A 24,366-nucleotide genomic window follows, 5' to 3' on the forward strand; every position below is an offset into this window, starting at 1 on the left:
AGCAACATAACAGAATTTATTTAGCCATAGTTGAATAGTTTTAATCTATAAAAAAGAGCCTAAAAGATGCAAGCAAACTTTGAAATCACATAGCAGCCCTATGGGATCACAGATTCCAGGGGACACGCGAGTGCTGGTCTCATCCTGCAGGCTCCTTTCTGTTCCTAGCCAAGACAGTGACCAGGAACAGGAACTGTATCTCATCAAGATTTCGCCTGGGTTGACACCTGGGATGAGAAAAGGAAGGAGTCATTAAATCAAGTACAAATGTTATGTCCTTGAGGTGTCCTGCCTGTGGGAAAAGAGGTTGTGTTGTTTCTGTTTCAACAATTGGCATATAAAGACATCTGCCTTCATCTCCGGACTGCAAGGACAGCTAACCAGTGCCCTGAGGGTATTACACCTCAGCCTGTAATTCTTCCTTGGAGCTGTCAGCTAACAGTAACCAAACATGCTAAACTCACCCACGAAGCAGCAAAGACCCACATCTTTCCTTGTTCCTCCAGCCACACTTGCCATTTACTGCCTTGCAGCTGTGAGCTGAGGTTTAGCACACCTCCCTGCCTGACCATGAGCAAGGACAGAAGCAAAGCTCCCTTGTTTTCCTTAGCTACTGACAGAGCCAGAATTTGTTCTCCTTCTCTCTTCAGTGGCAGTTCTGCCAAGACTGCCACTGGATCAGACAGATCCTTCCTTCTCAGATAACCTGCTTGGATGACAAGAAATGCTGTCCCTCTGTCCCCAACCAATTTCAGAAATAGCTTGGTCAAGGGAGGCAACAAAAGGTGGCAAACTTCACCCAAGTCCTCATTTTGCAGGTGCACCTTGGATTTGGGCTCAGGCTAAATTCTCTGAATGACCAAGCCAGGAGAGAGCCTTGCTCCCTTTCCCCATGCTAGCTTGAGAGAGCAAGTAGCAGTGAGAATTTGTGTGCAGGGTGCATAGCTGCAACTCCCAACACAGCAGTGACCATCTGTTATGCATTATCTTGGGTAGGTAGATACTGACTGGGTAATTACATTGTGCACCTCTGCTCTGTAACAGGAATGAAGTTCTCCTGAACCCACATAAAGGGCCCTTGCTAGAACTTAGCTGTGCTCTCTGCAGGGGTTGAGCATCAAAAGGAGAAAGCACAAGTCATATTCCCAGTGTTTAGATGAGGCCTTACCACTGTTAGTTGTCCATTTTTGGCTTTGAAGACCTGAGGTTCCTGCCCAACCGTAAACACCATTGTCCCTTCCTTCCCAGAGCCAATGCGAAACTGAAGACTGCAAATACAGACAGAATTACTCATTAAATGCTTTCCTCACAATAAGCTTTGCTCTAAGCCCCGTTTATTTCTGTTCCCTTGGCAAATCTCGTTAGATTAGAAGATCAGAGCCCTCCAGCTTAGGTAAATTTCCTAAACAATTGCATTATACCACACAACCCAGAAGGGTTTGATGAATGGAGCATGCCTGCCTGGTCCAGGCATTTGAATTTTCTTGGTGCAATTAAGTACTAGAAGATAAGCAGATCTGACCTGGAGAAAAACCACTGAACGCACAGAATCTAATTACAATTGAAATGCAAAGGCCAGAGAGAAAAGCTGGAGCAGAAGTACAGGTTTCATATGCCAGTTTCAATTCATATAGAGATTTGAGAGACAGACTGCATCCACCTGCCATTAGCTTGGTGGCGTGACTGAGAAGGTTTCTGTGCTCAGCAATCACATTTCAGGGACTTTTCAATCTTTGAGGGAGAGGAGCATTTATCCTGAAGTGACCCACAGGCTCAGCCCAGCAGGCTATCCTCAGAGCTGGTGCTAATGAGATCCGCTGTGAAACCACTAAACCCACAACCTCACACCCAGGTCACATCAGCAGAAGCCTGAAAAAAGTGTTTTTAAAGCACAGCCACCTATAAGCAAACTTGGGTTTTAGGCAGATGGGTCATGGGCAACTCTTAGAGCAGAGTAGCACACCTAGCAAGGTGCAACCACAACCATCGTGGAAGCAAGCTTCATTAGCGCAGGGAAAGGATTGTAGTGATTTTTAATATATTTTCTTGTTCCAGTGCATCCCATCTTGTTTCCCCTGTGCCTATGAAAGGAAGCCATGAAAACAACTGTACTACGGCAACAGACCTCATCAGCTGAGGGCACTGTCTGCTGGGGTGGTGTTAATAGTTTTGACTTAAGTAGGTCCAGGCCTAAAAGTTTTTGAAGGAGGTTCTTCATAAATTACAGCCTGCACAATACTACCCATTCAACTTCCTTCCTTACCTTCCCTGCACAACTTTAACGAGGTTTTGCTTATTGGCCAACATGCAGAATTTAGTGACCGTCTCAAAGATATGTTCACACTGAAGTATCACATCTCCCTGGAAACAAAACAAAACAAAACAAAAGGCATAAAGTCAGCTGGCATCGCCCCAGCACGCAAGCCACGCAGCGGGTGGGCATTCAGAGAAACTCCTTTCTAATGCTAGAGTAGTGACTGCTCTGCAGAAGAGACCGATAACTACACAGCAATTACAAGTCATGTACAAGTTTGGTTCGTTGAACAACCCTGCCAGGGACCATTTAGGATATATGGCAACTTTGGCTCTAAAGAAAGGAAAGTGAAAGCTTTCATGGTGGGACAGCAAGAATGTAAAGGTCTAGCTGATTACAGAATTAGCAAGCATCAGTAACTGTGTAATCCCAGTATTTCATAGGGAAGTATTACAATTGCCAGCTACAAGACCTTGCTTGAAACCACAAGCTCACAATATCTACATGACAACTTTCTACCTTCTGTTTGTTGTCCTCGGGCACATGAATGACTACAATCCCATCGCTCAGGTTACTGGTGGAAATACCTTAAAAATAAAAAAAACCCCAACAGTTAGAGGAAAAACTACCAAAGACAGTTCCACACCACCACCATCACCTTCCCAGCAGTAGGGTGCTAGTCCCACAGGGGCAGCAACTCTGGCCCAGACTTGTTTACCGAAGGAAGTCAAGTTCCCGAAGGAGGGCTTTGTACCTTACTAAGTATATCCCCCTGCTTTGAGCAAAATGCAGAGCTACTACTTTGAAGAATTAATCTAAGTTTTCAAAATACCTTCTGAAGGTCACTTTATCTGTCATCCACTTGTCCGTAACACATTTCCAATAGGGGTTATTTTAAACACAGTGCATTAGTTGTTTGCTCCATACCTCTCCATGCTACCTTTGTTTTGGTAAGGGAGGAGGGAGAAAGTATACATTCTACCCCTGGAATGTAGTTCAGACAATGGCAAGATTAAACAAATACCTACAAAATGGGGTAGGAAAGAGGCGGGGTTTTTTTTTTCCTCCCCTCTATTTCAGCAGAAAGTGATGTCCACCTGCATTTAAGTATTTCAAAGAACTGTGTCCTCTTACTCATAATTTATATTTCAAGGGACTACATGCTTGTGAGGGTAGGGAGGCTCTACAGAGAGACCTGGACAGGCTGGTTTGATGGGCTGAGGCCAATCGTATGAAGTTCAACAAGGCCAAGTGCCAGGTCCTGCACTTGGGTCACAGCAACCCCATGCAGCGCTACGGGCTTGGGGAAGAGTGGCTGGAAAGCTGCCCGGCAGAAAAGGACCTGGGGGTGTTGGTTAACAGCCAGCTGAAGATGAGCCGGCAGTGTGCCCAGGTGGCCAAGAAGGCCAACGGCATCCTGGCCTGTATCAGAAATAGTGTGGCCGGCAGGAGCAGGGAGGTGATTGTTCCCCTGTACTGGGCACTGGTGAGGCTGCACCTCGAGTCCTGTGTTCAGTTTTGGGCCCCTCACTACAGGAAAGACACTGAGGTGCTGGAGTGTGTCCAGAGAAGGGCAACCAAGCTGGTGAGGGGCCTGCAGCACAAGTCTTATCAGGAGCAGCTGAGGGAACTGGGACTGTTTAGTCTGGAGAAAAGGAGGCTGAGGGGAGACCTTATCGCTCTCTACAACTACCTGAAAGGGGGGTTGTAGTGAGGTGGGTGCTGGTCTCTTCTGTCAGGTGGCTGGTGATAGGACAAGAGGAAATGGCCTCAAGTTGCAGCAAGGGAGATTTAGGTTAGATATTAGGAAAAATTTCGTTACTGAGAGGGTTGTCAGACATTGGAATAGGCTGCCCAGGGAAGTGGTTGAGTCACCATCCCTGGAGATATTCAAAAAGCGTGTAGATGGGGTAGTCCATAACATGGTTTAGTGGGCATGGATGATGGTTGGACTCGATCTTGAAGGTCTTTTCCAACCTAAATGATTCTATGATTCTATGCTGACACACAGACCCTTTATCCATCCCCCAGGGAAAACTGTTCTCAGGTAGATAATTTCTTCAAACAGCTTTGAAAGGTCAAGGTTCAGCAGTTCATCTTTCCACCCCCAGGGTCACTGGCAGAAAGGGAAGTCCCACACTGACTTCCACCATTACCTTTCAGAGTGGCGTAGTCTATTTTCTGCTTGATCTTGGCCATTTCCACCACATACGCAGAGGACTGGGTCAGAACAAGTAGCCGGTCTCGTGCTTTGAACCCGTTCCTATCATATTTTATCACGGGGGTCACATACTGAAAACAACGAGTTGGTATCAGCATTTCTCACTACCCCAGGGTCCTGCGCTGGAAGCAGTTCAGCAAGGAGCAGCACTCACCGTGGAGCTGCAGATCCCAGTTCACAACAGCTGTGGCCAACCTCTGCTTATAACAATCTGGTTTCTTTATACTTGGAAATTCAGATGGCAGAAGCATGCTTTGAGAAAGATGGTTTACCTGTGCCCTCTATGCCATAACCATGGGAAGTACAGTGCACACACCTGCACTTCTCCTGCCCGTTACAGCCCAAATAGGGTTAGCGATGCTTTTTAAGCTTTTATTAAAAGGAATCTTAAGTAATTTTTGTCTAGGTGCATTTTGAGACCTGTCTCCAATTTAAAAGCAAGGAAATACTCACTACACTGCTATTCATCAGACTGCCCTGCCATATAGGCATGGCTGCAAGACAGCCTCGGGCATCACACATCGCCCTGTCTGTGCAACAGGCCAGTTCCAGGACTCCAACACAGCTGGTCTGAGGGCTGCTGAGCTCCAGCTGTTCTTCCCTTACCTTGATCTTCTCCCCATGGATGAGCTGCAGTACTTTGGGGTTTACATCATTCTCTTCTGAGGAGCAAACCAGAAAGATAAACTGAGTGTAGGTGACAGACAGCCACCACTCCCACCAGCAAAACACCAGAGAGCTGCATTAGTTGTCTTCATCCCATTAGTCCTTGTCCCCTTGGTACACTCCCTTCTCAGCTGAGGGTGTTCACTTCCAGCTACTCCTAAACCCATCTCAGTGACTCTTCCTGCCTGACAAATAATTCGCACTGGGGGTTACTGGCTGTTCTTGGGCCAGTTCTGGGTTCAGGCCCTGGCACAGAAGGACTCGTGCCAAGAACCGCCCAGAGCATTCTTTCCCTTCTGCACAGTGCTCCAGCTGAAACTCTCTGGGAGCTTCCAGTAACAACCCCAGCATTTCACCCACACACCACTGCACCCTACCCAGTCTCCCAGATCCCTCACCCTGCCAATGCACTACTAGGGCTTTCTTCTCATGCCTTTTACATGCTTAACACCGACTATGTGGACTCCCAAGGTTCACATCTCTCCTTCCCAGCAGCTCCAATCCTTGGGACTGGATCCCCGCAGCTGACGATGCTGCACTGCAACATCCCCACTCAGCCTCCCTGCTCCATCCAGCACAGCGAGAGTGCGTCCTGATCCATCCCAGCCCACAGGGGATTTTGCATGGGTTTAGGGCTCTCTATCCCAAGAGGGATTCCAGGTACCCCCAGTTTGAGAACAAAGCCTGGCAAGATTGATTGCCACATTTAGTGTCACTAGACGTGACAGAACAAGGGAATCCAAATGGTAGGGCCCAAACACAGCAGGTCATGCTGCCTCTATCAGATGGGAGTTTCTCTTAGAAACTGAATCTGTTTTGTCAAACAGAATTTTCCTGAGCAAGGAGCACATGGCCAAGTCCTTCACGGGTTTGTTGTGTACTCACTTAGTCGGGTGTCCATGAAAGGCTGGTTTATGCTCTGCAGGTAGCCCTCCTTCTTCCCTCTGAAAATGGCACTCGCTACCACTTTTTGCTGTAACTGTTATGAGAAGGAACAGCTTTTACCCTCTTAGAGTTTCTCCATCACTAACATCAGCAGTTATAAAATAGGCACCATTACTGCACAACATCATCCTCTCACTCAAGCAGAATCTACCTGACTCATGCTGCATTTCTTCTAATGTCATTAGGTTATTCCTGTATTACACCAAATAAAAGGGTAGCAGGGACTAATCAGTCCTACAAATCGTTCTTATTTATGGATCTTTTCTAGTTATATGAAGTGCAGTTCTAATGCCATAAAATTAAGACCCATGTGTCTGTAGAAGTGCACTGTGGATTGCAAGGCCCACTGAAACAAACACCAGACTCCAGGCTCAGGAATGGTCACTCAGTGAGAGGAGCAGTGATATGTCAGAAGGTGCAGTCTGTATTTCAGACAGTTCACAGAGAGCAGACATCACATGTACGCAGCATATTTTAACTTGCACATTTGCATTCCACATATTAGTTACCTGCACTTTCCTCTCGGCAGTAACACCTCGGCAGTATTTCCTTACTAGGCTCCTAATGCAGATTTTCTGTAGCAGCTCAGATGTCTACATTCCAAAAAAAGAAAAGAAAAAAAAAAAACAACTAGTGAAACTGTGCAAACAGCTCCCACTGCAGTCCTAATAAATACTCGCCTGGTGCAAGCTGTTTTTAACATCTAGTAACAACTCCATTTGAGCTCCCCCAGCCTAGAGACCCACCTACCGAAGAGCTTTGCTACCAGAGAAGGGTTAATGCCCAGCAGCAGCTGAAGGACACAGAACACCTAGAGTTAGTACAAGCAGCAAACACCACCTGCCACCCCTAGAGAATGCGGCACCGGCACTGCACAGGTTGTGTGCCATTAGCATTGCTCTTCACCTTACTTTCCACCTGAGCTTTCTAATTTCCTGGGCCCCCCTCGCCCACTGAGGGCAGCCGGCACAGGGGTGATCTGCTCTGGTCCCCAGCCAGGCTACAGGCAGGATCAAAGGGGCCATAACAAATGTCAGCAGCTGTTTTTAAATGAGAGTTCTGCTGGAAGCAATTGAAGTTTGTCCAATTCGCACACTGAGGCTACCTGTCCTGCCAAAGCCCAAATAAGATGAAAGGCTACAGGTCTATCTGTGCTGCAAGCTTAACACATTGTGGAATTTTATCTAAAATAGGGCTCATGAGTTCACTTTCCTGTCAGTGCATCTTCCTTTCTATTGCTTAAAACAACAGCACAGAGCTCCCTTCTCTCCCTTGGAAACATAAACAGTGCCGTTCCTCCCACTCCCATCCTCCCCCAAAACCAGAGGATCTCAGGGTCTTCCAAAGGCTCTGCCATCACACCTGAACAGAGGACAAGCCAGCAGATCACTGCTCTTTTCCTACACGAAGTATGAACACAAGCAACCACAGAACAGAAGCCATCTTCACCTCTCCCAAAGCCTGCAGCAACCCTCACCTCTTCCAGGATGGAAGGAGGTTGGAGCCAGCTCTTGTCCAAGACGTTTTTTGGAACGTGGTCTCTGAGCTTCATCAAGTAGTTGTACTGCACAAGCTGCACAAATTCCATGTTCTCTGGGCAAAGGGGTTTCTTCCGATTGATGAAGCCATTTATGAATCTACAGAACATATCCAAACCAGAACTTACATGTTACCTTCAGAAATCAATGGAAATGAAAGGCAAGTCGCAGAAGGCACACAACAGGCTAACAGATCATTGATGTTAACTCAGGTACGCTATCACCTGTGTTACAGCAATGGAAATCTTAAGCTTTATAATATTCCAAACATCATCATTTTTTTCCAAGTTTTGTTGACCAAAATACAGTACTTTGGCGTTAAAAAGGAAGATCAGCACTACTTCCAATGCAGTATTTAGGAGCTGGATTTAAGGGAGTGGAGATGGAGGACAGTATGTGAAGAGAACAGACAGGCACACAAAGGATTGGCTTGGAGATCCCTTGTACCAATATAAACTAGCAGAGCAACAGAAACTGGGGCAAGTCAGAAAATTCCTGAAGAGGTGACAGGCGTTTTCTGATCAACCCCATCTGGCAACTGTCCTCCTAACTACAACAATAGCTTAGAAATAGGTGTGAAGGAGATAGTTTTGACTCACTCTGTCAGTACTCTGGACTCATTGTCCAGAGACCATCACCGGGCTGTGACCCACCACCCAAAATGCTCCCCACAACCACCACGCAGTGACAGTTACTTCCTGATTATCTGAACTGCCCACGTCCGCTTCTTCGCCTCCTTCCGTGCCAGTGCTCCTCGCCAACAAGCCTCCAGCTTGATAGCTGCAAGAATTAATCAGGTCCTTGTATTGGTATCAGAGGTCCTGTGCCATACTATCCTTTAAACTCACATAGCAGAAGTTATAACTGGCTCTTTTGCAGCTCTTCCCATCAGCTGATCTTTATAGTAAGAAGCTGAGAACATTTTCTTCTCAGCTGTAACTGGTTGATCCACCACTACCTGCGCTGTAGAGCTCAACATCAAGGCAGTGATGCACTGCACACAGCAAGCAGCTCATCTTAGAAAGCCAGCCTTTGACCCTGCAGCATAATTTATCAACCTGTCCACTGGGATAAGAGGGTTTGTTTTTACCCTGGCAGTTCATGAGCAATTCCCTCAGTACCCCAGAACACCTCCCCATGCACTGCAGAGGGTACTGCTGCTGCACAGGGCTGCTCCCACAGCCTGGTGACACCAAGAGCTGCACGTGGTGGGAGGAGATGAACAGACCTCTGTGAATGCTCTTCATACAGCTGCCGCCTGCATCTGACCCCAACACCCACAGCCCTGCAGGTAAAGCCACGAGCACTATCCGCAGCAACATGGATTCATGACCTCCCAAAGCTACAACTCCTACTAGAAAGCATAGCCCCAAGAAAAGAGTCCTCAATTCCGGAGCTCATACCTGCTTCTCTCTTCTTCTTGTACTCTCTCTTTCCAAGGCATCCTTTATATTTGGCCTGTAGTCTTGAAACTGGCAAAAAAAAGCAGAGACATTGCTCATATCTACAGGATCACAACGTTCAGGAGCTGTGCTCCCAGCCATCAGACACCACGTGCCAGGGCACAGGAGGGTTTGCACTATCACCGAGGAACAAAGGTGCCAAAACACCAACAGGACCAAAAGTCGCCTGTGCAGGTAAATGTGCCCTTAGGCAGCCCCATGCATTTATGCATTTCAAGCAGGTACAAACAGGTAACACTAGGATGAGACAGGCAGTATCCCAATCTCAGGGGAAAGGTACCTAGCACATCTAGACATGGACAAACAGGTACTAGTAGGACCGAAGAGCTCTAATGCAGATACGTACCTAGAACTCAAGCAATATAGTCAGTGATTCTCCCCACCATGGAAAAAGATCACTAAGTTTTCCTTGGACTCTCCAGAGCTACACAGACCAGGGGTCTGAGCTCTCACCATGGTGCATCTGCTGCATGAACCTGGAGCCCAGAAACACAGATCACCCAGGCTCCGCTTATTAGTCTATACATAAAGGGAACTGGAACCATACCTAACAGGTGCTTTCTGAATTCAAATGCGTCTTCAGTAGCAAACAGAGTCTTTGGGAACCGAATGAATATTTTGGTTCTGAAAAAGAGACCATGAACAGCTTATTCACAGTAAGCCATCGTTTCAGCTGCCCTAAACAGGCTCAGAGTCCTCCATCTAGCTGTAATGCTGGCAAGTTACACCTCCTTCCATAACCACTCTTCAGTTGTGCAGCTGGCACATCCTAAAAGGGTGCAAAGGACTTGACAAAGGGGGGCAGGGAGAGGGAAGGAAGCAAAACACCAGTTACTGCACAAGGTCCCAGGTGCCCTGGAAGGTGCAGTGTGGAGACCTCTGCCTTTACACGACTTGTAATTCTCAGTGCTGGAATCCCTGCAAATTTCCCATGAGCTGTGGAGTTCAGGATAAGCAGCTGAACCCAGTGAAAACAGGTTTCCTTGTCTTAGCTACTACCCTAGACATTAATTCACAGATTCTGATAGCCACAGGTTGAAGGTGACATTAGAGAGCCCTGCCTTGTCCCATGCCTTGTCTTTAGCAAGGAGGACAAGGTTGTGGTTCAGGAGTGGTTGCAAAAGGCAGTTAAGAAAAGAACACAAGCCCAAGACAGGCAAGTTGCCTCTGGCTGCCCAAGCATGTAAGGAGACCTGGAGCTGAAGCAAGTCAGCCCATCTGCCCTAACCCAGAGATGGAAGAAACTCAGCTGGATTCAAGCTTCCATGGAAACAGGAAGCTAAAAATAAAGAGGAAATTTATGCATCTGGTATTTTTACCCATCTCCTTGCTCCTGTGCATTGTATACCTTTGGGGTGAGGTTACTTTGGCTTGTTTTAAAGAAGTCATTAATCAGAAGCCATCAGATTTGCAAACCCAGGTCTGCCCAGTTCACATGGTCAAGCAAGAGGCAAACTAAAGGGCTCTGTTCCCACCACTACATCTTGCAGCTCTCTGGGAAGGGCCACATTGTGGCTTGCAGTCACAGACAAGACAGAGGATCAAACATGGCAAGCACCATGCAGCTGAGCAGCAGAGCTCACAGCCAGAGAAAGAAAATTTACCTTCCTAATTTGTATTCCTCAGGCTTGTAACCAATATGCTTGATGAGCCTCTCCACACCCTCAGCTGCTGGCCCATGCCAATGGGGCCAGGTAGCTGGACAGAGGGATTTATACCTGGAACATCAGCAAGACGTCAACACAAGTGACTTGATATTTGAGGAACCCCTTCCTGAATCTCCACCCCACCCCCCCCCCAAATTCCTACTGCTTTATTCAAGGCAGAAAGTGCCAAAGCAGATCAAAATTGATACAGACAAGAGACACATACAAAGGTTATCTTTGATGCGAAGAGTGTCTGCTGACACCTCCACATCTCCTGTCACTGGGACTTGACATTTAAACAAACCTTGCTCTGCAGCCCTCATGGGAGGGCAAGTTTACCTGGCTAGAGGGCAAAACAGTTCCACTTACCTTTGCAAGAAGAGTTCATACTTCCGCCGATAGGCGAAGCCAGCTCGTCTCACCCGCAAGTGCTCCATCAGGCCCAGGTATTTCACCTGATGTCGGATCAGATAATCATCAAACTTCCCTGTGGTAAGAACACACGTTCACTGGTAAATACTGTCTGCAGGAGCTCCTCTCTTGTCCTTGTATTGGGACAAATAAGGAAGGAATCAAATTCAATTACCCAAGGTGATGACTTTGCTGCCAGCTTAACTAAGGTTTTTATATATATATATATATACACACACACACACAGAGAGATCATATATACAGCATATATATGCTGTACCTAGCTACAAGCTAAAGTCTCCCTCACTTCATTCCTTTCTCCTAACTGTGCCTTCAGCCCAATGCCTTACCAGGCTCCTTGTTCTCATTTGGTTTAATGCATCGGACATAAGAAGGCTCCTTGGACATCAGGATTTCTATAAGGCTCATCAGACTGTTTTTGAACTGGGTTGCAACCTAAGATGACATTGAAAGAACTTTCAGTTTTGGAACTCATCGCTGCAATAATCAAAATCAACCCATTCCCTGCACCCATCTTATAATTTTAAGTAAAAGGCTGACATATGCATTAGTACCACAAAGTTTTTGAAGCATAGTCAATCACAAGTTACCCAGAGTGTTTAGCTGGAACATTTGAACTCCTGCCATACAGCTGGACACGCAAGGTAGCCCTCCAGAAACTAACTACTGTTGGATGCTAGGCACAGGGCTCATTTTAAAAGGATGCATTAATAACAACATTAAGGTATGTCACTTTGCTAGCTGCTGTCTCAGCAACATCACTGTTCAACTACCAGGAAGCTAGCAGGAACATAACACCAGCAAAAAAAATAATCCACTGAATTCAGGGCTAAGGACTGGATCAGTGGTTAAATCAAGACTTGGGAAGTTGAGTTTATGTTCAAAGTTAAGATTAAAGATGAAACTTACAGTCTCTGGTCTCCTCCTGTTGTCTAGCTCTGACAGTAAAAAGCAGTCTCTAATGATGCCATTTTTAGAGTTGCACAGCACCTGAAACAGGGTAAGTGAAAAACTGCCTTATTTAGCGGGCGTGCTATTCCTACTGTGATGCTTCTAAGCCCGAGCAGCACAGCTGTAAGGATGAGCATGGAGGTGCCTAAAGAACATTGCTAAGGAGAAATATATGTTCTTGTTTGCTACAGAGATTAAATACATCTTCTGCAAACCATCTCTGCTTCAAGCAAGGTAACTTAAAGACCCTTTTTTGTTCTTACCTCTTTCAGGTTTCTGTACAGGAGATCATTATTCTTCTCCAGAAATCCTGAAGACAAAAAAACCCCACTTAATTCTTTTTGAAGGCTACACGCTTTAACACAAAATCTGGAAATTTATGTCCTCAAGATTCACACCGCATTCATGGTTAAGACTTTCAAGTAACAGTACCTTCAGAGGGCAAATATTTTATAAATCATCTTTGCGTCAAGTTATTATCTACTGCATTGGCTTAAAAGCTCAGGTAACTTCTAGACTGGCACTTTGTTCACACTCACCAACAGCACAGTAAGTGACTTCTCCTGCGTAGTGAAGGAGGCGGAAATCTACCCAGTCAATGGATTTCCGTGTTTTCTGGTCTGCAAGCTTGCGACTACAGGGAAAAAAACCAAAAAAACAAACAAAAACAAAACAAAACAAAAAAAACAACCACAAAAAAGAGAAAAAGCAGCAAAGAGACTTCCTCAGCTTGTAGAAAGTCACCTGCACAAAAAGCAGCTGTAGGAGAGCTGGGAGTCTATTTAATGTCTGTTCTATCAACATGGCTCTGCCTATACAGTTATGGCCCATAATCAAATCACCATCGATCTGTCCATTCTGAACAGCTAACAGCAAAATTCAGTGCTGAAGAATGGAAGTCAGCTACCATAAACTCAAAATATCTGTGACCTACCCATTGCCATTTGTCAATGATCACCCTTTCCAGACGTATTAAGATTTCATTTAAATACATTCTCATTGCCGACACGAGAGAAAGATCACCAGCTTCCTCAATTTCAAACTAAAAAACAGGGGGGAAGGGTTGAGACATTTTGCCTTAGAACGAGAACCCAAATACAAAGGAGGAATCAAAATTTTCAAGAATAGCAGGAAAATTTTAGAAAGCAAGGACTCCTGGGGGGAGGGGGAAGAGAAAAAAAGAGCAACTTAACAGTTTAAGTTTCAGCTTTATAAGCAGTCACTAACAGCAGACTTGTGTGTCACAACAGCACATTGGTACATCAAAATTTCCTTCCAAGAGTATCGCCAAGTACAGATCCCATTTAAGTAGCTCTAGCACTCCTATTTAAAGCTTTTAATCAGGCAGAACAGTATTAAGGTGCATTGTGGTGACAAGGAAGTTGGCTACAAATTTTCCACTTGGCTGCAACTAACTTCAGAGATGTAGAAACAGTGACAATTCAGCAGCATGACTCTGAATTGATGATTTGTCAAACCCCTTCAGTAGGCTTCTGCTGGGAAGTGCCAGAACAGCCCAGCGCCAACATGTTCATCTGCCACCAAACTGAATCCGAAAATAAAACAAATTGAGTATTAACCAAAATGCCACCCATCTGGGAGATCTGAGTAGGAGCATGTTTCTTTCCTTTTTGTACTCAAAGCTCACACATATCAAGATGGACTTAAATAATTATGCACCCCTCACAGCCTAGGGCATTGGGCTCCTCTTCAGCTTTCCCTGGAGTCAATGTGGTCCAAAGCCATCTATGGCCAAAGCCATCTAACCATTACGTACTAAAATCATGGGTCAAAGCCATCTAATCTTTACTCCCTAATTTTAGCGTGGAATGAAACCAGACTCAAAGATCAGCAACACGCTAGTAAAGAGACAGGAATCCTTCCCCCCACACCCCCCCAAATACCCCAGGTCATACTCTACCATACTCTACCAGCGTTAGACAGTGGATGGGTTGCTTGATTTTCTTTGGTACAAAGCAAATATTGTCCCCTCCCCAATACTCTCTTATGGATAAGAGACAGGAAGAGTTTCCTCTGTGATAGGATAGAGAGTGTAAATGCATACGTCACGAAGTGGGCATGATCTCCTACTTTCTCTTCCAGCTTTTCCAAGAAGCTCAAATCAGTCGCTTCACCAGGTCGTAAGCATTCTTCATCCTGGAACAGCAGACACCAGATTAAACACTGCTCTGAACAGACTACTCCCTCTTCGCTAATGTTTAGTACAACTTTGTTATGCAAAACCAAAGGACTTGATTACAATCTCGGATGAGTTCTATTTTATACAAGCAATTTCCTAGTTAAATTGAGCTTCGTTTTCTGTCAAGATAAATCAAGTTAAGTCAAATCTGGCTTTTTCTTCCAAATTTGGCAATGCCTTGCCTCATCCTTTACTATTTGTAGTTCATTTAAACAAAAGCAGCAAGAGAAGCACTCCTGGTGTTCTGCAGGCTCCCTAACAGTACTCAGAAGAAGCCTGCATCTCATCCCTGTTGCTGACTATAGCCAGCCAGGTTGCTGCAGGTACTTTTCTTCTTGCCTCAGTGTCTCCAGGCAAAAAAATAGAGAGAACGGCCTAGGTCTGCCTTCTCAAGCACTCAGAGTTGCTGTGGAAGCAGCATACCTCCTTTAAAACCCACAGCTCTCTAGCAAGGAGATCCTCTACGTTAGTCTTCTGGGTCTTTATTTACAAGGTCTGTCTGTTTACATTCTGAATAATGCAGACCCATCACATACTTAGAAGAAAAAATACAATTATGGACCATTACAGTAGGACAGAGGCAGGCATTTTAATTTAAGAAGCATAAACTCTGTTCTTACCAGAATGGAGATTATTCCTTTATGCTTCTGCTCAACCAGGTCGCAGATGATCTTGTTGTTAAAATACGGAATTGGTTCCCACTGGAAATAAGAGGAAAAAGAAAAAAGAAGAAAAGTTTTAGAAGAAGATCTTTTCCTTGCAATTTTTAAGTTCTTTGGAGCCAGGCTCCAATCCCAGTAAAGATCAATGTAGTAAATTAGGTCCAGCCAAGCTGCTGGGGAGAGTGACAGCACAGTAATCTATCACCCCACACTACAGTCTTCCTGCTTTCAGCAGCCCAGAACATCCTTTTCTGTATATTAATGCACTCCATTGTCCAGTGTCTGCACTGTTGGAGCTCCTCTGTTCTACAAGGTCATTGTCACTGCTGACCTCCTGAGTTTTGGGGAATGTCCTACACCTTTCTTAGATGATGTAAATTAAGTCTAGGCTAAATTATACTGCAAGAAGTGTTACAGAATGAGGCCCATGGCTATCTTATACTTTGCATGTGAACAACTCAAACTAAAAAAAAAAAAGACAGGATGCCTTCTTCATTGATAATCAAAAGCATTCAGTGTAATGGCAGTTCAAAGAAAAAAGGGAGGGGGAAAATAATAAGTTACCTCTATTCCTTCCAGTTCATATTCCTCCTGCTCTGCTTTCAAGGTCATCTCAATCAACAGCTGCTGGAGCTTCTCATTACAGTAATTAATGCAGAACTGCTCAAAGCTTCAGAGGGGTTAAATGAGCATAGTGTTTATTTATTTCATGGACAGTTTTACTTCTCCCACCACTACCTACTGTTTTCAAGCCAAACCACCCACTTCTATACAGATCCAACCCATACATTCCTCCCATACTCTTGCACCAATGGCTCAAACCCAGGCAGGCAGTCCAAGCTAAAGCTTTCACTGGGGTGTTCAGCTAACCCACTGCACTCGGATTTTGCAGTCACAGGTAGCTTGCCTTGCTGGGATAAGACTACACTCAAGAAGCCATGTAGGACTTCAGCACGTGTCCCCACCAGCATGAGGACAGATTACCCCAAGCCTCAGGAACTGCTTTTACCTGTTTGTGTCCAGCACTTCAAAGCCATAGATATCCAGCAGGCCAATAACTGTTTTCCGAGTTGAATCCTGTTAAAGACACCATTGCTCTCTAATTGTTGCTTCAGCTGACGCTTCTTCCCTGCATGTTTTACATTGTTTCTTTCACCTAAATTTTAAACTTTCTTTTTGAGAACTTTCTGTTGCATGCTAAGGCACTAGTCACTTTAAAGCAGGTAATGAACTGCTAAAACTATTTAACACACCACCTTCCACACCTAACTCAACAGTTTTCCAAGTCAGTGCCATGGGATGCCTCTACGTCAATTATCAAGCATCCAAGATATTTGGTGATGAGTGCTGTAGGGCCTTACTGGAGAAACTCTGCTCACTGTGTTAGGAGCACTCAGTGTCTAGGAGGACACTAGAAAAGAAACCAACCTTGTTGGCTAGAGAGCCATTAATTTTGTTGACTAGCCAAGTGAAAGTTCGTCCATAAATCGCCTTTGCTACTGCATCTCGAGCATAGAATGCCAGATCCACATTCAATGGGCTTAGGACCTAAAAATAAAGATATGCCAGGGATGATAAATACCACAGATGATCAGAGCAAAGTTCTACAAAGCCAGTTCACACCTGTGGCTTGGAGAACCAGCCATGTTGTTGTATACCACAGCACAGTGCTCAGCCTATCTGACCTGTAACTGCCTACAGCTCTATTTACCATCAGTGTTACTTCAGTCTGGTGCGTGGCCACAAGCCAGCAGGACTGTGATATCTTGTTTTGGAGAGTACTAATTTAGACAAGTGGGGAGGAGTATTCTGACTTCCTTTTAGCTTTATTTTATTAAACTTGGTGCAAAATGCTTGAAGAACAGTTTTTCCCAGTGCTTTTCTCTGTTTATGCAGCCCAGTTTCCCAGGCAGCGCTCCAGGGACTAAACAAAAGGAAATTGTTTGAGCCAACCACAGGGCTGCCTGCAAGTCCCCATTGCTAGCTTTTTCACACTTACTACCTTGTTCAGCAGTAAAACTCTAATACTGGGAATATGTTTTTATTTAACATCTTGGGCTAGAAGAGGAAGGTGATACAGAGGAGGAGAGGGACAGCCGGAATGATCTGTTTTTACTGTAACACTGCTAAGAACAGAGCTCCTCATCCATTATGACCACAGCTGGGGTGGCTCCCAGCTGCCTGGGGTAACACAGGGCTACTCGATACCTCTTCAGATCTGGCTTCGATCTTCCGATGGGTGAGAGCTTCCTGCAGAATGGACAAGTGCACACCCAGTAGCTGCAAAGAAAGAAATACTTGCACTCAGAGTATGGCCAGGATGAGACTGCTTAAATAAGCAGTATCGTGTGATCAGTAGGGCATAACCCCCAGTCCATTCCCATTCATTTCAGGGGGATGTCAGCCTTGGTAGATCTCAGGTATACTCATCTTTGAGCAACAATAAGCAAGGAAGTTTCAGAGAGATGCTGACAGTCATCCAAGCATGCTGTTACTCTGCTGTAGAAAAAAGGGGCCCTACAATTCATGATAATTTATAGCAAGAGCTAGGTATTTATATAGCAGTCCTGCTTTTGGGAAGAGATTTTTCTTTAAGAGGAAGACACAGCAAGGTTAAGGCTTTCTTCATAGCACTTGCAATGCTGACACTATCTGGGAAGAGCGAGATACCTTCGAAATCCATTTGATCTGTGTGCCATCACGAATGATGGCATGTCCATTGCTATCTTCTTCAAACTGAATATTCCCAAGGTGCAGGACACTAGCGACAATTCCAAAGAGATGCTAATAACAAGAGATATAGCATTAGAAAAAAGGTTCCCACAGCTCCATGGGATGGTACTAATCTTTCCTACACATGCTAATAAACAGAATATTGGCTAGGCTGAAGGAGGAGAGTTAGACAACCTGCTTCAGAGATATGCTACCCCCAGTCACCATCATGCTGTAGCAAGGGATAGAGCTCTTCACCCACCCACTCCCTCAAACCCCCCAAAATGATGTCCTATTCCATCCTTGACACCTCTCCCAAGCAAGACTTCTTCCATCACTTTTAAGTAAGGAGTGTGCTGCTGTCTTTCCTTAAACTCCCTTTGGTAGGCTCAGTCCCTTTTAACATGCATACCTCTATATCTTTTTCACTAAAGTCAATGATAGAAAAAGCTTTGCGGACTATTTTCCAGTCATTCTTGTCATTAATAGAAAACACTTTGGCACATCGACCCTATATAGTAAAAGAAAGATGAATTAGTACAATTAATTGGCAAAGCAATTTTATTATCAGCAACAAACATAGCACACTACTGGGCATACTGCTTTCATTTCCAGTTCCTTCAGCCTGTATAGATGCAGCCTGCAACTAGCTAGCAAGTTTATTTCACTCCTGCTAATCCTGGAAGTGGCTCATGTGATCAGATCTTTCAGATTATACTTAAAGCTTCAGATAACTTAAAGCGTTGAGCTTGGATAGTGATTACCATAAAATGGCTAAGTCTTGTGAAGAGCTTGAGCTTACAGCCATCTTCCATTTTTATGCTAATAATATCTTCTGCCCAAGTACTCTTCACTACCAAGGAAGAAAGGAAACAGAGCACTAACACGAAGTGAGCTGTATCCTGCATAACCATACCTATGGACCTCTATAATATGAGGTCCATAAATCCCAAGAAACTCATTTTATACCAGGTTCTGACACAGGACCCTCAGAAGAGATGCCTTCATAAAAGTGTAACTTGCAGACAAATAGTACTCTCCAGAATACAGAGCATGGGGAATTCGCCAGGATTCTTACTAATTGTGCAAGTGACTTTAAAACTCTGATGGCTTTGCTGTCACTGGGTCACATTGCCCAAAAGCTTGTTTCTGCCCCCACAACTATTATCAGCTGATTCAATAAGAGATATTATCCCTTATAAGCCACTTGTCACATGCATCTTTAGTCCAGCACAGCTAGAACAGCTCCTGCTACAAAAGCACCCAGCGTAGAACAGTATAAGACAGCCTCAGGGCAAATACATTTGCAGCCACCCTGCCTGCGAGTTTTGCTATAACGTGATTCACAGCAGGTTCTCTTAGCAGCTCAGCAGCACACTTGTGAGGAAAGCTGCATTTGTAATCCCTACAGTTTGAGATGTAAGACACAGAGAGAGGGACAAGTTCTCACCGACCTGGATGAGATATGCATACTTTTGGGGGTTGCGCTCCAGCCCAAGCCAGCAAAGAAGATCCTTGTCTCCACCCTCTAATAACTGGTAGAAAATATGGAAATTCCTTTCTCCATGGTTTTGGTGGACAACTCTGGATTTCTCAATGAGGTAACTGAGGATGTGCCCTCCCACTGGCTCTCCCTGGCAGAACAAAGCAGTCAGATCAACACCAACAGTTATAAATAACATCACTGTGACGGCTGTTCCTCCACACCTAGGAACAAGGAGCAATGTCAGGAGAAGCATGTTACTGCTGTTACTTATCTGCCATCTTGTGTTTAAGAGTTAGTATCCAACTACAGTACAAGCTGTATCTAAAGAGTTTGCTGTCCTAGCATAACTTGTGCTTTACAACAATCTTTATTAGCTTTCTACTGAGCGCTGGCAGCATTGCCAGTAATATCCTATATAAGCTTTCAGGATGTATAACTAGTCACTTCACTCGCAAAATGCAACGCCTGTAAAAACAGGGTCAGAAATTTGCAGTGTAAGTCTTAATAAATCCTATGCTGCCTGGTCAGGGTCCAAGAGGTTCACTGATACAGCTTGTTTTAATAGCAGTCCATTAAGTTTGTTCTCACCTTAAAATCAAATTGGATATCCATGTATTTCCCAAATCTGCTAGAGTTGTCATTACGCAGAGTTTTTGCATTTCCAAAAGCCTATGAGTAAACAGATAAATTAAGTCACCTTTCATCTTACTGAGAACATGACCACCAGCTAGGACAAAGTTCCAGTAACAAAGATTTGCAACATCAGCTGAGTCCTACTACTGAATTTAGTGGGATTAAAGAAATACAAACTAATGTATTTTCCTAGCTGTAATGTAGAATTCAGCTGAACAAATTATCACTTTTTCTTGTACGACCTGTAACTGAAGCCACAAGGAACTGTTGTACGGTGTACAGTTTCCTTGTACTCCCAGATTTCAGCTATCCTCCACTATAAAACCCAACTTTAAATTTCTAAACATTGAGTGATATTAAATCCCAAGCATTCTTTCAGAGGTTGTGCTGTCAAGAAGTTGAATGTGTGTTATTATTTATGTTATGTATGCAGGTGCGAAGTCATGTAAAACAGGAGGCCATTCCTGGATGCAGATGCGTAGACTTGCATGTAAGTCTTGTGGAGTGAGGCCATCTATGCCAACTCTTTGGCATTTTGCACCTTTATTTAGTTTTTACCTCCAGAACAGGATTGGAAAGTAGCAGACGATCACGAACAATCTGCAGCTGCTCTGTAGTTGGACAGGTTACTGCATAATACTGCAAGATCTTCTTGGATGCTTCTGTCTTCCCAGCTCCGCTCTCCCCAGAGATGAGGATGAAATGGTTGTTGTACTCACTGCACATCACCCGGTAGGCATTGTCAGCTATGGCATATCTGAACAAGTATCACAAGAAGTATTCCAAGGAGAAGCATTGGTTAGAAATGGCAACGGGAGGCAGAGTATCAAAGGTTTTTCAGAAGTACTTTCTCCTCATCTAACATTACAAGTATTAGACATGATGGGAAAGCACAGCTCAAAACATGAGACTGAGTCGAGGTCTCATAGTAAAAACGCAGTCTGTATTTGAGGGACAGATAGGGCTTGTTCTTTTTCCCAACTGTTGCTGTGGTATTTATATAATCTGCATGTATTCCTGGTGAATACAGTTTATACGCAGCAGGGACTCCCTCTTCCAAAGCAGAGGAGCCAGTTTTGATTCCAGTAAAGGGAAGATCTTAACTTGTGCTGATAGAGACAAAGATAACCAACAGAGGAGCTTTCACCAATTTGCCACTTCAGGAAGGAAAAGAAAAAAGAAAAAAGAAAAACCTACTCAGCAAACCACCCAACAACTTCCAACCATCAAAAAAATTTCAGCTCAGAGTTCAGAAGTTCAGGTTTCTTCTCCGCCTGGGAAGTCTAAGTGGAGGCTGTGCATGAGCACTGTGCTAGTCCTGTGGTTGCCTGCACTGACATGGGACCTCAGAGGACAAGGCAAGATGGCCAGAGTGTTTTGGGCAATGGAAGGAAAAGTTGTTGACTTGGACACAGTCAGGCAGTGGCTAGGCCATGTGTAATGACGAAGACACACTGAGCACTAGTCTGGACAGTTATCTTCAAGATAACCCTTCTCCTGCAGTTTCTCCAACATCACTTCTGCAATCCTTTTGCTCCCCTCTTATTCTCAGTCACCTAGAAGACATCCTTACCTACAGGAAGGTAAGAATATCAGCATTCACTGGACCTAGTGACTGCAGATACACAGTCTTGTTGCTACTACAGAGCATTACAGAGAAAACCCAGTTTATTGATATAAACTGAAGTCCTAAGAGTTCTACTTACAGATGTGGTGGCAGTTCAAAAAAGTTTACCCCTCGATAAAGCTGCATCTGTGTCACTGTGTAGATATCCAGCTCTTTGTAAGGGTTGACAGATACAAGAAGAGTACCAATATACGTCTGCAGTGAGAAAAGAATGCAAACGGGTAGGAAACCTCTTCCATCACTACAGTGACAGCTCCCAAAAGAGGAGTCAAGTACATCAGGACATTATGCAAGAACAACTGGAAAAGATGGTACAGAAATTGTTATGAGAGAAGGGGGAAAAAAAAAAACCCACAAAAAAACCCTCCACAGGCATCGCTATTTCAAAGTCAATACCAACTTCTTCCAAAACTAGCCAGTTAAGAGTTGAACGAAGACAGCAAGCTTAAAACCTTACATTTCATGTACAAAGTCTTAATATCTCGAGAAGCTTATGGGATTATTTTTTTTTTCCTACTTCAAGTTAACATAATAATGCATTTACTATCCCAGCTCTGTTTCAGAAAAATCTCTGGAAATGACCAATAACTAATGCTGTGAAGGAAAGCCATGTAGGTTGTCTATTCCACAGATAGCTGATCAATAGAAAAAAATTCCTTCTTGACTGTGAAAGGTGATCAAATAACACATTTCAGGACACATTACATTCTCCCTTATTTGTATACATTTTCAGAACATCAAAATGCCTTGTTCTACCTTCTTTTCAATTCTTTCCATTAGTGTTATACAAATATCAGTCCTCATTTGACAAAGGACACTTTTAGATGCTACTTGCCACTGCTGTAAGCCAATGTATAACCTCAAGGCAGCTGAGAAAACAGACATGGCTGTGAAGTCATCTTAGCTTGCACCACGAAGTACTCAGCACTTCTCAGACAAGTGAAATACCATGTTCAGCACTGCCTGGCCTTCAAAGATAGCAAGGGAATAGGAAAGTGAAACACTACTGCATACTGTTTGGATCTTTGTAAGGCAACTCTGAGCAGGCCGAGACTATTATTTTCATTAGCTAAAGCAGACAGACTACTACTGGGTGATCACTCTGCTGGGTGCTACTAACATCTAACAAGGTTTGTCTCAGAGCACAATGAAACCCAAACTGGGAGAGTATTCTCTGTATTGATAGTGCCTCCTGCCCCTGCAGTTTTAGCTTGCATCCCATCTAGATGGGCAACAATTTTTTAATTTTTTTATATATATATAAATATACACATACGTACATATACACACATGCCACACTTAAAGACATTTCATCTGCCATAGGCTGCATAAATCCATGTGACCAGCACTTACATAGATGAGGTTCTCTTGGTATCTCTTGCGAAGATTGTTCAGGAAAGCAGTCTCACTGGTATGGGAGTCCAGGAGCACAAAGTCCTGCACTCCAACTCTGTCCCGGGCTATCAGAGCCCCTTCCATGTTTGCATCAGTGTTATCTTCCACTTCTTTCTACAACACAAAGGTTGTATGAAACAGATTTAGGAGACACCAATTAGGGGCCCTAAGGGTCAGTTAAGTCCTTCCCCATACCCCAGGGCCAAATCAACCTTGCATGGGTAATGCCAGGAGATTATTATCGAAGCTGTTACTGACACCTTCCCCAAAGATGGCAATTTCATACCAGGTGAGTCTGCCATCCAACTGCTTTACAGTCAAGATGTCTGAGACTCACTACTGTGATCCGAGAGGAAGACCAAAGTTTCCAGGCACCCCTCACTAACATAACAGTTGTTTGAGACAAACTTAACTCCAAAGATGCCGTTATGATCTGGGACACTTCATTAACTCAGTCTAGACCAAGAAGTTGCAAGCACAAAGTTGGAAGTTAATGGTCGAAGATACCAGACAAGCTGTTAAGTTTCTACACCGCCTGCAACTACTTTATACAGATATAACTATGAAAATGGAGAATCTCTGGAAAAGGTTGCATTGAACTTGACCTTTAGGGAAAAAAGATTAATCCTACAATATTACTCTGCACAAGACTGCTTCATTATTTGTAGTGCCTTCTGCGGGCAGATGGAAGTCAACTTTCCGAGTTGGGCAGCAGATGTCCCTACACACCAGCAAGAGACCTGGGCAGGCTGCGGCGAGGCCACCAAGCTGATAAAACTAATCAAACGGCAATTTGGAGAAACAGTTAAACCTTTACTAGCACATACACTATCTCTTACTCAAAAGGCTGAAGGAGGCAAAAAGGATGTCACTGACAAAACAGAATTCTTTTGCATGCTCCACTTCCCATTCTTTACCGTGGAAATTGACTTTATACTGAAAATACTCACTGCTGAGGATCAAGCTCTTGTTTCCCAGAAAAGAATAAATTGCATGTTTATTTAATTAAGTCAAGCTGGTAATTTCATGCTAGCAAATAGGCAAACAGGATATTCTTTATTCTACAATAGTAAGTGTGCCATTTAGTAGGTTGGTAGGTTTTGGGGGGGGTTGGTTTTTTTAGTTTTTTTAAAGACACCAGGATGACACAGCTTAGAGAAGAATTCCTACCCTAACGCATAAAATATTTCCCTTACAACAGAAATTAAGTTAATACATTTTGAGCAGCTTACCTTTTTGGGTTCCCAGGTTTTGCAAATTAGGGGAGAGAAGCTGGCTGAGCAGCCATCAGCTGAACGCACACAGCAGCTCCTCAGACTCGGGGACATGCACATAAGCCCAGCACCTTCACTATTCTCATGTTGCCCTTCGTGACATTGGGTTTTTTTACATTTTGCTGCTCCACTGCTCAAGAAGATTGTGCGATTGTGTGTAAGATTTTGAACAAGCACTAAAAGGACAGTGATGGCCTGTTTATGCAGTGCCACATCACTTCCCCCCCCGCCTCCTTTTTTTTTCTTTTTTAAGCAGAAGCT

At 44.2% G+C, this 24,366-nt stretch overlaps 1 protein-coding gene across 1 annotated transcript; it reads right to left on the bottom strand.

Annotated features, from left to right (window-relative positions):
- Nucleotides 1–60: 60 nt before the first annotated feature.
- Nucleotides 61–22,930, bottom strand: MYO1H (myosin IH). The gene is made up of 31 exons (XM_075039589.1): nt 22,790–22,930; nt 21,516–21,631; nt 20,368–20,566; nt 19,765–19,845; nt 19,145–19,324; nt 18,103–18,201; nt 17,649–17,762; nt 17,187–17,258; nt 16,407–16,526; nt 15,988–16,055; nt 15,543–15,648; nt 14,937–15,017; nt 14,182–14,273; nt 12,656–12,750; nt 12,380–12,426; nt 12,075–12,155; nt 11,495–11,600; nt 11,103–11,220; nt 10,692–10,805; nt 9,635–9,711; nt 9,028–9,096; nt 8,320–8,404; nt 7,564–7,723; nt 6,596–6,679; nt 6,027–6,120; nt 5,082–5,137; nt 4,411–4,546; nt 2,774–2,841; nt 2,264–2,361; nt 1,169–1,268; nt 61–227 (listed from the first exon to the last, which is right to left on the bottom strand). The coding sequence occupies exons 1-31, from the start codon at nt 22,913–22,915 to the stop codon at nt 204–206; spliced, it is 3,066 nt and encodes a 1,021-aa protein (XP_074895690.1). The 5' UTR covers nt 22,916–22,930; the 3' UTR covers nt 61–203.
- Nucleotides 22,931–24,366: the final 1,436 nt, after the last annotated feature.

The sequence above is a fragment of the Buteo buteo genome, chromosome 11 (assembly GCF_964188355.1).
Source record: "Buteo buteo chromosome 11, bButBut1.hap1.1, whole genome shotgun sequence".
NCBI lineage: Eukaryota > Metazoa > Chordata > Aves > Accipitriformes > Accipitridae > Buteo > Buteo buteo.